General features: G+C 39.5%; 1 protein-coding gene across 1 annotated transcript; it reads left to right on the top strand.

The window, feature by feature from the left end:
• Positions 1 to 534: 534 nt before the first annotated feature.
• On the top strand, positions 535 to 5,219 carry LOC107741385 (SLAM family member 5-like; the record flags this gene model as incomplete). Its single annotated transcript, XM_016554092.1, has 2 exons — positions 535 to 855; positions 4,951 to 5,219. Coding segments are annotated over 2 exons (590 nt in total), but the record flags the coding sequence as incomplete, so codon positions are not given.
• Positions 5,220 to 12,882: the final 7,663 nt, after the last annotated feature.

The raw sequence follows: 12,882 nt of genomic DNA on the forward strand, positions 1-12,882 counted from the left end.
TTATTCAGCTTTCATATGATGTATAAATCTCAATAAAAAAAAAAAAAGCCCCTTATGACTGGATTTGTGGTCCAGGGCCACATTTAATAACTGTTTTATTTCCTATTTTGTTTTATGTATATGATTATTATTATTATTTTTTTTTTAAGATTAACTGTTTTTTTTAGTTTTTTTGAAGCATCTTTAGATGCCAGTGTACTACTGTAAGGTTAACCCTACATGGTTTACATGTTTCAAAAGATTAAGTTGAAAACATTTGTTAGAAATTTTAATAAAGTAATCAAAAAGTAATCAAATTTAATCAGTTTCATTACTTTAATATAGTAATTGAAATAGTTCCACTACTTATTACAATTTAAATAGGGTAACTTGGAATCTGTAACCTATTACATTGCCAAAGTAACCTTCCCAACACTGTTTATCAGACAGAAGTTTCTGCTTGTCAGTCAAAAAGAAAATGGAATACGTGTTGCTTCTTAATTACAGTGGTCTACCTTTGTACCTTAATCTATGTAAAATCTTTTTATTCTCCAGGTGTGTTAGGTGAGACAGTGTCAGTGATGGAGGGAGATTCTGTCACTCTAAACACTGAGGTTACTGAAATACGTGAAGATGATGACATTCTGTGGAAATTTGGAGCTGACAACTCTCTCTTAGCTGAAAGCAGTCGAGAGAAACAAATCTTTTCCACATCTGATGATGTTCTTGATGGGAGATTCAGAGATAGACTGAGGCTGGATCATCAAACTGGATCTCTGACCATCACAAACATCACATCTGAACATGCTGGACTCTATAAACTAGACATAATTGGTGTGAAATGGTCATCAAAAACATTCAGTGTTTCTGTCTATGGTGAGTAGAGATAATTTGTGCTGTCTTTTTACATATTCTTGTTTTATAGTTTGAGGTGACAGATCGTATAAACACTCACTCTCATGTTTTACAGCTCGTCTACCTGTTCCTAACATTACCAGAGACTGTTCTTCATCATCATCATCATCATCAGGATCATCATATTGTTCATTGTTGTGTTCAGTGGTTAATGTGAGTCATGTGACTCTATCTTGGTACAAAGGAAACTGTTTATTGTCCATCATCAGTGTGTCTGATCTCAGCATCAGTCTCTCTCTACCTCTGGAGGTGGAATATCAGGATAAAAACACCTACAGCTGTGTGCTGAACAATCCCATCAGCAACCAGACAAGACATCTCAACATCAGCAAACTATGTCACACATGTTCAGGTAAGGCAGTAGTGATATTAACATTTATTCATTTAGCTGATCTTCGTCTACTGTTGTAGCTCAGACTCAATAACTTACATCAAAGACCGTTAGCCCCTATCACAGACCGTTCTTGAGATTCGCATATGAGGGAGTGGCCTATCAATATACAGTCCTGCCATTTGGACTGTCTCTGGCCCCGCACAGTTTTATGAAGTGCGTAGATGCGGCTTTCTCACCTCTGAGGCAGATGGTAATCTGCATCTTGAATTACCGTGACAATTTTCTGAATTTAGCCAGGTGAGAACAGGAACTCATCGCTCACAGGTCACTGCTGCTCAGCCACCTGGAGTGGCTTGAGTTGAGAATTAATCTAGCCAAGAGCTTTTTGTCTCCCAGCCAGCCAGTAATCTTTTTGGTACAGTTATTGACTCTGCCCAGATGCAGGCATGCTGGAACGCTCCATGACAGTTCAGTGGCTATCGGTGTCATTCAGACTAGGGACTTCAGGTCCCCTCAGGGCTTTCCAAAAGATGCTTGGCCTCATGTCAGCTGCTTCCCCTGTGATTCCTCTGGGCCTGCTTCAAATGTGGCCCCTCCAATATTAGTCTTGTGTAGCCAGACCTTCAGAATGACGGCAGAAGATCTGGGAACCTTGGCCACTTTGAATAGCCAAGGCCCACCCAAGAGGCCATATGACTGACAGGTAAAGAAACCAATAACGTTTCGTTTTGTTCCACGTCATGTTTAGGGGTGTGGAAATGTCCCCACAATAACAGACCGGTGTGTAAAACTCTTGGAAATATTTTAAAGATTATATGCTGCAAACTTTAAATATTCCACATACTTTTGAAAATCCAGTGTTTAGTTGATCCTGATAAGTACTCATCATCACAGTTGTAAACATGATGGCTTTCTTCTTCCATTATGGGGTTTGGCGTCACGGCATCTTGTTTCCAGGCAGAATGTTAAAGAACACGACACACAGTTATGGTCCCTGAGATGATTCAGCTGCTATCAGCAGCCCCCTGGCTGATACCATTGAGGAAGGACCTCCACTCGCAATCGAAGGGCATGATTTGACATCCCCAGACAGATCTGTGGAGCCTTCATGTTTGGCCCCTTGTTAGGAGTCTTTATAACTAATACCATTTTGGAGGCTAGGGCCCCGTCTACGAGACTTCTCTATGCCCTTAAATAGTGGGTTTTCTCTGACTGGTGTGCAGCACGGAACAAGGTCCCATCCTCTTGCGACATGTCCTATGTGCTAAACTTTCTACAAGAGCTGCTGGATAAGGGGTGCATCCCTTCCAGAAAGTTTATGCTCAAAGGCAGTCATCACGGCAAATCATTCTCTCGTGGCTGGCCAGTCAATCGGCAGAAATTACCTGGTCTTGACATTTCTGAGGGGAACTCACAGATTGAATCCACCTCACCCTCACATGGTGCCGACTTGGGATCTATCTATAGTCCTCAGGGCCTTATAGGGCCCTCCCTTCGAGCCGCTCAAGTCGGCCGATTTCGGGCCCCTGTCGCTTAAAGGGATAGTTCACCCAAAAATGAACATTCTGTCATTAATTACTCACGCTCATGTCTTTCCAAACCCGTAAGACCTTCGTTCCATCTTCGGAACACAAATTAAGATATTTTTGATGAAATGTGAGAGCTCTCTGACCCTCCATAGAGAGCAACGCAACTGTAATATTCCCAGGTCCAGAAATGTAGTAAGGACATCGGTAAAACAGTCCATGTGATATCAGTGACTCAACTTCAATTTTGCGAAGCTATGAGAATACTTTTTTTTGCGCAAAGAAAACAAAAAGAACAATTTACTCAACAGTTCTCCCCCGAGTTACGTCTTCTGCCATTTTGGAGACTACCCAAGAACGTATTTGACATAATCAGCGTTGTTTACCTTCGGTGGGAATGCGTGCGCATGAACGTAATCTACATAATAAGCATTGTTTACGCTTAGGGGAAAGCGTGCGTATGCATTGTAATACTCTCTAAAACGGCGGAAGACGTAACTCGGGGGAGAAGAATGGTTGAGTAAATTATGTTATTTTTGTTTTCTTCAGCCTCCTTTTGGCTTTAGAGAAAAAAAAGAGTGGGTGACCTGCTGATCAGTGCTTCATGTCTTGAATTTGGGCCTAACGACTGTAGAGTTGTCCTCAAGCCAAGACACGACTATGTGCCTAAAGTCAGCGTTGTTTACCTTCGGTGGGAAAGCGTGCGCATGAACGTAATCTGCATAATAAGCATTGTTTACGCTTAGGGGAAAGCGTGCATATGCATTGTAATACTCTCTAAAACGGCGGAAGACGTAACTCGGGGGAGAAGAATGGTTGAGTAAATTATGTTATTTTTGTTTTCTTCAGCCTCCTTTTGGCTTTAGAGAAAAAAAAGAGTGGGTGACCTGCTGATCAGTGCTTCATGTCTTGAATTTGGGCCTAACGACTGTAGAGTTGTCCTCAAGCCAAGACACGACTATGTGCCTAAAGTTATCTACACTCTGTTCAGATCACAAGTCATCACCCTTCTAGCGCTCCCTAATTGAGGAGGTGAGCAGGGTCCAAATCCACTCTCATAGAGTGTATGTTGAGCGCTCTGGTCTGTTTCAGCACTAAGAGCAGCTATTTGTATGCTTCGGAGGCCACTCTAAAGGGCTGCCGGTTACGAAGCAGAGACTATCTCATTCGATAGTCGATGCTATAGCCCTGGCTTACAACTCAGCAGGCTTGCAATGTCCTGTAGGAGTGAGGGCCCACTCCACCAGAGGAATGGCCTCCACTTGGGCTTGGTCAGCGGGATTTCTATTGGTGATATCTGTGCAGCTGCCAGCTGGTCGTCACTGTCCTCCTTCACCAGGTTTTAAAACTTGGACATCCCTGCCTTGCAGGCACGGATTTTGTCTGCTTAAATTCACCTAATCCCCCTTGTAGTGGGTCGGATTTATTTATGTAGTCTTTAGCCTAAGTGGCTCGGGTCTCATTGTTAGCTCATGCTTACAGGAGCCCTCAGTGCAAGCGCTCTGGGGCTGGGCTTGCAGAGTGGCTTCATTTTGCATTCGCTTATAGCATGCCGCTATTGGATACATTCCCCAAAGTGTGTTAAAACAATGGGAGAGACCGTTCAAAAGGGAACTCTCCGGCTACTATCATAACCTCGGTTCCCTGAGAGAAGGGAACTAGTGTTGCGCAGGCTGCCGTGATATAAGGCTGCACACTAGTCTATGACTGTCGCTTCAGTTGAAAGATTCTGACTAAATGGCGCTCAGAGCCGACTTATATAGCATTCGGCTCCACCTCTTTTGGCGGGTTGAAAGCCATTTGTTTGTGCAGCTACACGAACTTGGAACAAATCAGGCTTCAGTACCAGAGTAAAGAGGAGTTTCGCCAAAGCGTGTTAATGCAACGAAAGAGACCATTCGAAAGGGAACTGTGGTTTCATAAGTAACCGGAGCGTTACTCCATAAAAAAGTAACTAATTACATTAGCTACTGTTTATGGAAAATAATGCATTATGTTACTTTTGCATTACTTTTTTGTCACCTAGGCTAGTCTTACATATTTGTTTTATTGGCAACTATAAAGGCCTTTTCACACCAAGAGTGAAATGAATAAGTCTCAGGCTGAAGGAAGTAAACGATCACTGTATACACTGAACAGAAAATAAAATTGTTGTGAATTTATCCAAATTTCAGATTATTCTCTCGTGTTTTGCAGCTCGTCTGCCTGTTCCTAACATTACCAGAGACTGTTCTTCACCATCATCAGGATCATCATCACGCCAGAATTGTTCATTGGTGTGTTCAGTGGTGAATGTGAGTCGTGTGACTCTCTCCTGGTACAAAGGAAACAGTTTATTGTCCAGCATCAGTGTGTCTGATCTCAGCATCAGTCTCTCTCTACCTCTGGAGGTGGAATATCAGGATAAAAACACCTACAGCTGTGTGCTCAACAATCCCATCAGCAACCAGACTCAACATCTGGACATAAGCAAACTCTGTCACACATGTTCAGGTACAGCAGTAGTAGTATTAACATTTATTCATTGAGCTGATCTTTGTCTATTGTTGTAGCTCAGACTCAATAACTTATATGAATGTCTCTTTTAGGGTGCTTTCACACTATTGTTCCACACCCAGGTTCCATTGACATCAGAATTCATCATTACTGAGCAACAGGGTAAACAGCTGCAGGCTTGATGATGCAATCGAACCGTGGTTTGGACCCAAAAAAATGTATATGAACGCAGTCCAGCAGGGGCAGGGGGAGGATGGAGCACACAAACTCTGGTTAGGACTAGGAAATCAAATCAAGTGTGAAAGCACCCTAACTCTCCTCTACATCCTGGGGCTAGCGCACCTGGGTTCGTTTGACATCAGCATTCGGTTCGTTTGGATAATCTGAACGCTGTTTGTTGAACTCGGGTGCACACCCTCGAACCGTACTCAAGTCCATCTAAAAAGGGTGGTCTGGTGTACGGTTCATGCACAATCCGGTACAGTTCACTTCTGATGTGAACGCAATTGTACTAAATCATGGAAGTGTGCCACTATTAATGACATATGATCTGATCAAACTCTGTAAATGTAATCCATTACAGTACTGCGTTACTCCATTAAAATCAAATATTTGTTTTGTGTTACTTTTGCACTACGTTTTGTCACTTGGGCTGGGCTTGCTCATTTGTTTTTAATAACAAAAAACCCAAACGGTATATTTTTGGCAACTGTAAACACCCTTTCACACCAAGAGTAAAATGAATAAGCCTCAGGATGAAGGAAGTGCTAGTAAGTAAAAAAAAAGTTAATGGAATATATGTTGCTTTTTAATTACAGCGGTCTACCTTTGTAATTACCTTAATCAGTGTAAAATCAGTTTATTCTCCAGATGTGTTTGGTGAGTCAGTGTCAGTGATGGAGGGAGATTCTGTCACTATAAACACTGATGTTACTGAAATACGTCAATACGATGACATACTGTGGAAATTCTGTGCTGACAACTCTCTCTTAGCTGAAATTGATGGATCGTATTAAACACTCACTCTCATGTTTTACAGCTCGTCTACCTGTTCCTAACATTACCAGAGACTGTACTTCATCATCATCATCTTCATCATCATATTGTTCATTGGTGTGTTCAGTGGTGAATGTGAGTCATGTGACTCTCTCCTGGTACAAAGGAAACAGTTTATTGTCCAGCATCAGTGTGTCTGATCTCAGCATCAGTCTCTCTCTACCTCTGGAGGTGGAATATCAGGATAAAAACACCTACAGCTGTGTGCTCAACAATCCCATCAGCAACCAGACTCAACATCTGGACATCACTCAACTCTGTCACACATGTTCAGGTACAGCAGTAGTAGTATTAACATTTATTCATTGAGCTGATCTTTGTCTATTGTTGTAGCTCAGACTCAATAACTTATATGAATGTCTCTTTTAGGGTGCTTTCACACTTTTGTTCCACACCCAGGTTCCATTGACATCAGAATTCATCGTTACTGAGCAACAGGGTAAACAGCTGCAGGCTTGATGATGCAATCGAACCGTGGTTTGGACCCAAAAAAATGTATATGAACGCAGTCCAGCAGGGGCAGGGGGAGGATGGAGCACACAAACTCTGGTTAGGACTAGGAAATAAAATCAAGTGTGAAAGCACCCTAACTCTCCTCTACATCCTGGGGCTAGCGCACCTGGGTTCGTTTGACATCAGCATTCGGTTCGTTTGGATAATCTGAACGCTGTTTGTTGAACTCGGGTGCACACCCTCGAACCGTACTCAAGTCCATCTAAAAAGGGTGGTCTGGTGTACGGTTCATGCACAATCCGGTACAGTTCACTTCTGATGTGAACGCAATTGTACTAAATCATGGAAGTGTACCACTATTAATGACATATGAACTGATCAAACTCTGTAAATGTAATCCATTACAGTACTGCGTTACTCCATTAAAATCAAATATTTGTTTTATGTTACTTTTGCACTACGTTTTGTCACTTGGGCTGGGCTTGGACGGGAGATTCAGAGATAGACTGAAGCTGGACAATCAAACTGGATCTCTGACCATCACAAACAACACATCTGAACACGCTGGACTCTATAAACTAGAGATAATTGGTGTAAAAACAAAAACATTCAGCGTTTCTGTATATGGTGAGAAGAGATCATTTGTGCTGTCTTTTACAGTTTGTGCTGTCTTGTTTTATAGTTTGAGGTGACAGATCGTATAAACGCTCATTCAAAACACTGAACTGAAAATAAAATGATTGTGTAAAATTATCCATATTTCAGTTTATGCTCTGATGTTTTGCAGCTCGTCTGCCTGTTCCTAACATTACCAGACACTGTTCTTCATCATCACAGCAGAATTGTTCATTGGTGTGTTCAGTGGTGAATGTGAGTCATGTGACTCTCTCCTGGTACAAAGGAAACAGTTTATTGTCCAGCATCAGTGTGTCTGATCTCAGCATCAGTCTCTCTCTACCTCTGGAGGTGGAATATCAGGATAAAAACAGCTACAGCTGTGTGCTCAACAATCCCATCAGCAACCAGACTCAACATCTGGACATCAGTCAACTCTGTCACACATGTTCAGGTATTGGAGTGGTGATATTAACATTTATTCGTTAAGCTCTGTCTATTGTTGTAGATCAGACTCAATAACTTGCATCAATGTCTCTCTTTTACTTTCCTTTTTATTATCCAGGCTCAGATTCTCTGATTGTTTTGATCTCTGTTGCTGTTGCTGCTGTTGGATCTCTGTTGATTGTCGCTGGATTTGGGATCTTTTGCATCTGCTGGAAATGTAGAAAAACTGATGCAGAAGGCAAGTGTTACCAACTGATTTTAATCAACTGATAGCTCATATTGTAATTTAATATAATTTATGAATGTAACGCCATTTAGCTCCTGAATAATGTGTGTGGTTAGTGGTTTTTGCAGTGATCTGCACCCAAAAATTAAGCTTAAATTAGCTTGATTTTTTTCTGTAAAATACAAAAGAAGATATTTTGAAGACTGTTCAAACAGCCCCGAGCAGCTCAGGGCTGTTTAAACTCAGGGCTGAAAGTAATAATGTCATACATATGTTAATGCACTTTTTAAAATTTCAGCATTAAATATATCTAATTAATAATGTGCACTAGTGATTAAACTTTGAAAGCACTAAAATAACATATAGTAAAGAACAATCTAGTTCAGTTTGTCCATTATACATCCATCTATTTGAGTTTTAATCCATTACTGCTGTTCAAACAGTTCAGATTTGTGAAGATGAGATCACTCGTGTCGTTATGAGCCAACGTTCTATGAAAGAAATGCACATACATTGGTAAGATTATTTATTTATGTTGTGTGTCTTTGTATCATTTCAGCAGTGAGTCAGATGTAGATCAGTGTGTGGTTATGTTTTTGTCTGTGTAATCCATCATACAGTAACATAAAGAGTAATAGATATTTTCTTTCTTCAATGTAATTCCAGAAGAAGCCATTTAACTGTTCAATGAGAATCGCTGACATACAAGACCTCTGAGTAAGTCTTTTTTTTTTTTTTCAATTGTGGCTTTAATTAAAGAGTCTATCGGTAAATAAAAGGAGTTAGATTAAGTTACTTTCATATTTTGAACTGGAGTGCATTTGTAAAGCTACTGAGAAAACCCAGAATATTAGAATAACTGAATAAAATGTTGTAAAGGTGTTGCAGACAGCAGGAAAAAAATACAACTAACCATATAATTGTTTAAAATAAATGACAATAAATAAACTTATAAAGGGAGAAATAAACTGAATCAAACTACTGTATGGCATACATTCATTCAGGAAATTCTTCACTTCAGGCTAATTCTTGATATATTTTTGGCCATCTTTCTGTTATGTAGGCTGGGCATTTAAAATTTTCCTATTCATCTTTATTATTTATATTTATTATTACTACATTTCAGTATTTATTTTTTCTTTAATTGTTCTTATTGTTCTTTATTTAACGTATGTTATACTTTTTTTTTTTTTTTTCAGAAAGTTGAAGAGGAGGGTCAAGTAGTAGACTATGTGCCTGTTAGCATGATAAGATAATCAAACTTTAATCATTTTCCAATGTGATAATTTTTAATAGGAAACTTCTGTGACTAACTTAGAGTTTGAGTCTGTTGTATTAATATTAAGATTTATATTCATGGGAATATGCGTGTCTATATATATTCATGACCTTATACACACTCATGCCTTGATACGCAGTCCTAGTTTCAGTACTTATTTCCATAATTAGCGGTGCTAGTAGAAGAGCTATTCTTGTCTATATCACATCCTGTTTTTATAAAGATCTTTTTCTTTGTCTGACAATGCCTTGGAATCATTTTAAAAATAAATGCAATGTTCGATTCACTTTTGTAATATTTATGTTATCATGCAAATATGCAGTGGTTAATAACTGATAGAGTTTTCATCAGTTTTGGGGAGTAACTAACTAAAAGGAGAAACGCTAGTAAGACTTATTTTTTTCAGTAGCATAACAGCGCTGATGTCCAAAACACGAAACAAATTCACCAAAATTCAGTAGAAACACTATTCTCAACATCTTAAGTCATTTTTACTCACCTTCAGTTCTTACTGTGCTTTGCCCAAAGTCCCTTTAAGACAAGTCATTTCACTCGGCGGCCATCTTTGAAATGCCTCTAGGGCATGCAAGTGCAGCTTCTATCTCTTTGAATGGGGAAACATCATATTCTCAAAAACTGTTCAACAAGCTTACGATTAAATTTCATATTTGAAATCACCAATGAAATCTGACAACAACTGCCTCATAAATGTTCTTCCTTATTGCTCCAGTTGCGTTAAAAAAGCTTATTTTTCAGGCTTGACCTGCCAGTCCACATGCGCAGTCCAAATCGCACGTCTCAGAACGTTGACTGTTTCTATAGCAACCGGGACTTCTAACAGCAACTGCAGTGACGCGCTGGCTCTTTTACTCAGAGGGTGGGGCTTCCTTCAATAGAGCAACCATGTTGAGCGTTGCATTTTTCCCCATTCAAAACTATACGAGTGACACGTCTTGGTTATTCTATAGTCTTTGCTTTGCCTTTGCTGGCGTGTAGCGCGACTCCTGAGCACTAAATGTCACATGACCGATCACGCTATATTAAAACTCCTTCCAGACAGCAGGAAAAACACAAGTCCATATTAAGAGCATCCAAAAATTCAGTCACTGAAAAAACATCTACAATCATACTATGAATGAGTGGTTATCAATGTACAAAGAAGTATTTTTTGCCACTCAATGGTGTAGTTAAATCTAACAGCAGGAGTAATTTGAATAGAAAGTGTGTATAACCGCAGCTTAGAACGCCATCTAGTGTTAAAAATAAATTATCACGTCTCGAACAATAATATTAAGGTGTGCTAAGTGCTTGCTTCCCGGTCAAAAGAGCCCACCTTAAAGGGATAGTTCACCCCAAAATTAAAATTAACGAATCAAAAACAAATTTGACGAAAACTGCGCCAAAATGGACACGAGGCTATATTTCTGCAATGCTTTAGCGAATTCAAACCAAATTTGTTCTGTGTTATACAAATCATGGCCTGAGGATATATATGAGCAGTTTCAGCAAAGTGCCACCTAGTGGTCAAGAAATATAAAAATATACATTTTTGCTCATAACTTCTGAACAGTTTGGCTACAAAAAAATCATAAGATTGTTCTCTGTAGGTCAATTTTTGTATGTCGGTCACTTTGTGCATCAGCCATTTTGAAAATCATCAACAAATGTCTTTGAGTAACTAAAAACAGCTCCTTAGCTCTAACATATAATTACATGGAGTGGGATTTATGACCAATAATTTTCATGATAGGCAGAGCTTCAATAAAAACTTAGCAAGATACATTCTGTCGCACATTGCGCTAGTTAGGACAAATAATAAGATTTGCACAAGATACATGAATTTGCTTGTTGAATTATTGCATCATGTTTGGAGAGGATGCAGTGTCTCACCTGAAGATGAAGTACTTACCGTAACTTTGAACAACTGTGTTTCTTATAATTGTGCAGAGAACCTAATTGAGCGAAACAGTTTTGCATAGTTCGGGCAGTAGCTGCTTGTAACTTGTCTCAAAGAAGCCTTCAAACTGTCATCAGTCATGGCAGACCGGTGTTCTGTACGGGAATGACAACTGCACTGTACAACTGAATTAACTTCCGATAAATGCAGATGACAGCCATGTTTGTATGGAATCTTAAGAATCTTAATGTATTGCTTTTTTATTTTCAATTTACAATTTGACTCTCCCAGTATTATGGGAAAGAATTCAGTGTCTTTGGTTCATCCATTTAGTGGACTCACTCACACATGACCCATTTTAACTCTCTGGTGTTGTTCGGTCATTTTAGACCGAAAAAAAATATATTTCGAATTTTTAAAAATCGCTACTTTATTGGAATGGTACGAAACTTGGTGACTTTTATGGCAGTCACTATGTGACCACAAAAAAAATAAATAAATTGTGGAATTTTTTCGCAAAAATAAAAAAAAGTCACACTTGTGGTGTCCGCGGTCAAAAATGACCGCCATTGAATATGAACGGGAAATGCACAAAAATACGTAAATACAGAGAATTTTTTGTGTGTACAATCTACAAATCATTCACGATGGAGAAAAAGAGTGCACAGCAATAAAGGGGTGACACTCTAAAATATCAAGAGTGCAAAACAGACACACTCCCCCCACCCCCCACAGACACACATATATGAACTAGTGTGACTGTAACACAAAGCATGTTTCTGCAGATGCATGAAATGAAATAAAATTTAAAAAAAATGTTTAGGCATGACGTGCCATTTTTAATTTTCTGGTTAACCACTGTGACAACCCTTCCACAACCCTGTTTTTTAAACTTTTCAAAAGTTTCTTGAATAACAGATATACAGTGTGACCGTACAGAACACCACTGTATGTATGTGTGTGACAAGGCCAATGCATTAAAACCGTTCAGTTTAATCACCATTCTATATTAATGCACTGCTTTGATTGATGCGCGCGCGCACACACACCACTCGCACACAAAGATCTGAGATTGTGCTGTGCAAAAAGCAACATTCAGAAGCTCATAAACTTGTTGTCAGCGCTGTCACGTGACTTTTATTAATCGATACTGAATCGCTACATTATATTTCTCAGCAAGGAGGGGGATAAAATCGCTGTTTTTTAAGTAACTAAACTCAGCTTCATTGTTTGTAGAGAGAGACAGACGCAGACAATTTACACATCTCTCTCTCGCTCTCTCTCTCTCTCTCTCTCTCTCTCTCTCTCTCTCTCAAAACGGCCATATTTGAGAAAAAATTGAGTAGTTTGCATCACTGTTGGCTGTATAGCTGTCGGTCATTTAACATTTCTATCATAAAACGTATCATTAAAAGTTGACTAATATTAAATGATTTGCAGTTTCATCTTACCTCGCTGTCTTTAACGTTAAACTGACGCCTCGCGCTCTGCTTCTGTGAACAGTAAACCCCGCCTTTGATCTGAAGTGCCTATATAGTATGTGCAGCAGTCGCGCGCGCATCCGTAGACTAGCGCAAGTTAGTTCTCACACTTTATTAGTATTTATAGCTCCTAACAGGCTGTGTGACTATGAGAAGTTATTAATTCAAAATGTACGTC

Source organism: Sinocyclocheilus rhinocerous, unplaced genomic scaffold (genome assembly GCF_001515625.1).
Source record: "Sinocyclocheilus rhinocerous isolate Xijiao unplaced genomic scaffold, SAMN03320098_v1.1 scaffold406, whole genome shotgun sequence".
Taxonomy (NCBI): Eukaryota; Metazoa; Chordata; class Actinopteri; order Cypriniformes; family Cyprinidae; genus Sinocyclocheilus; species Sinocyclocheilus rhinocerous.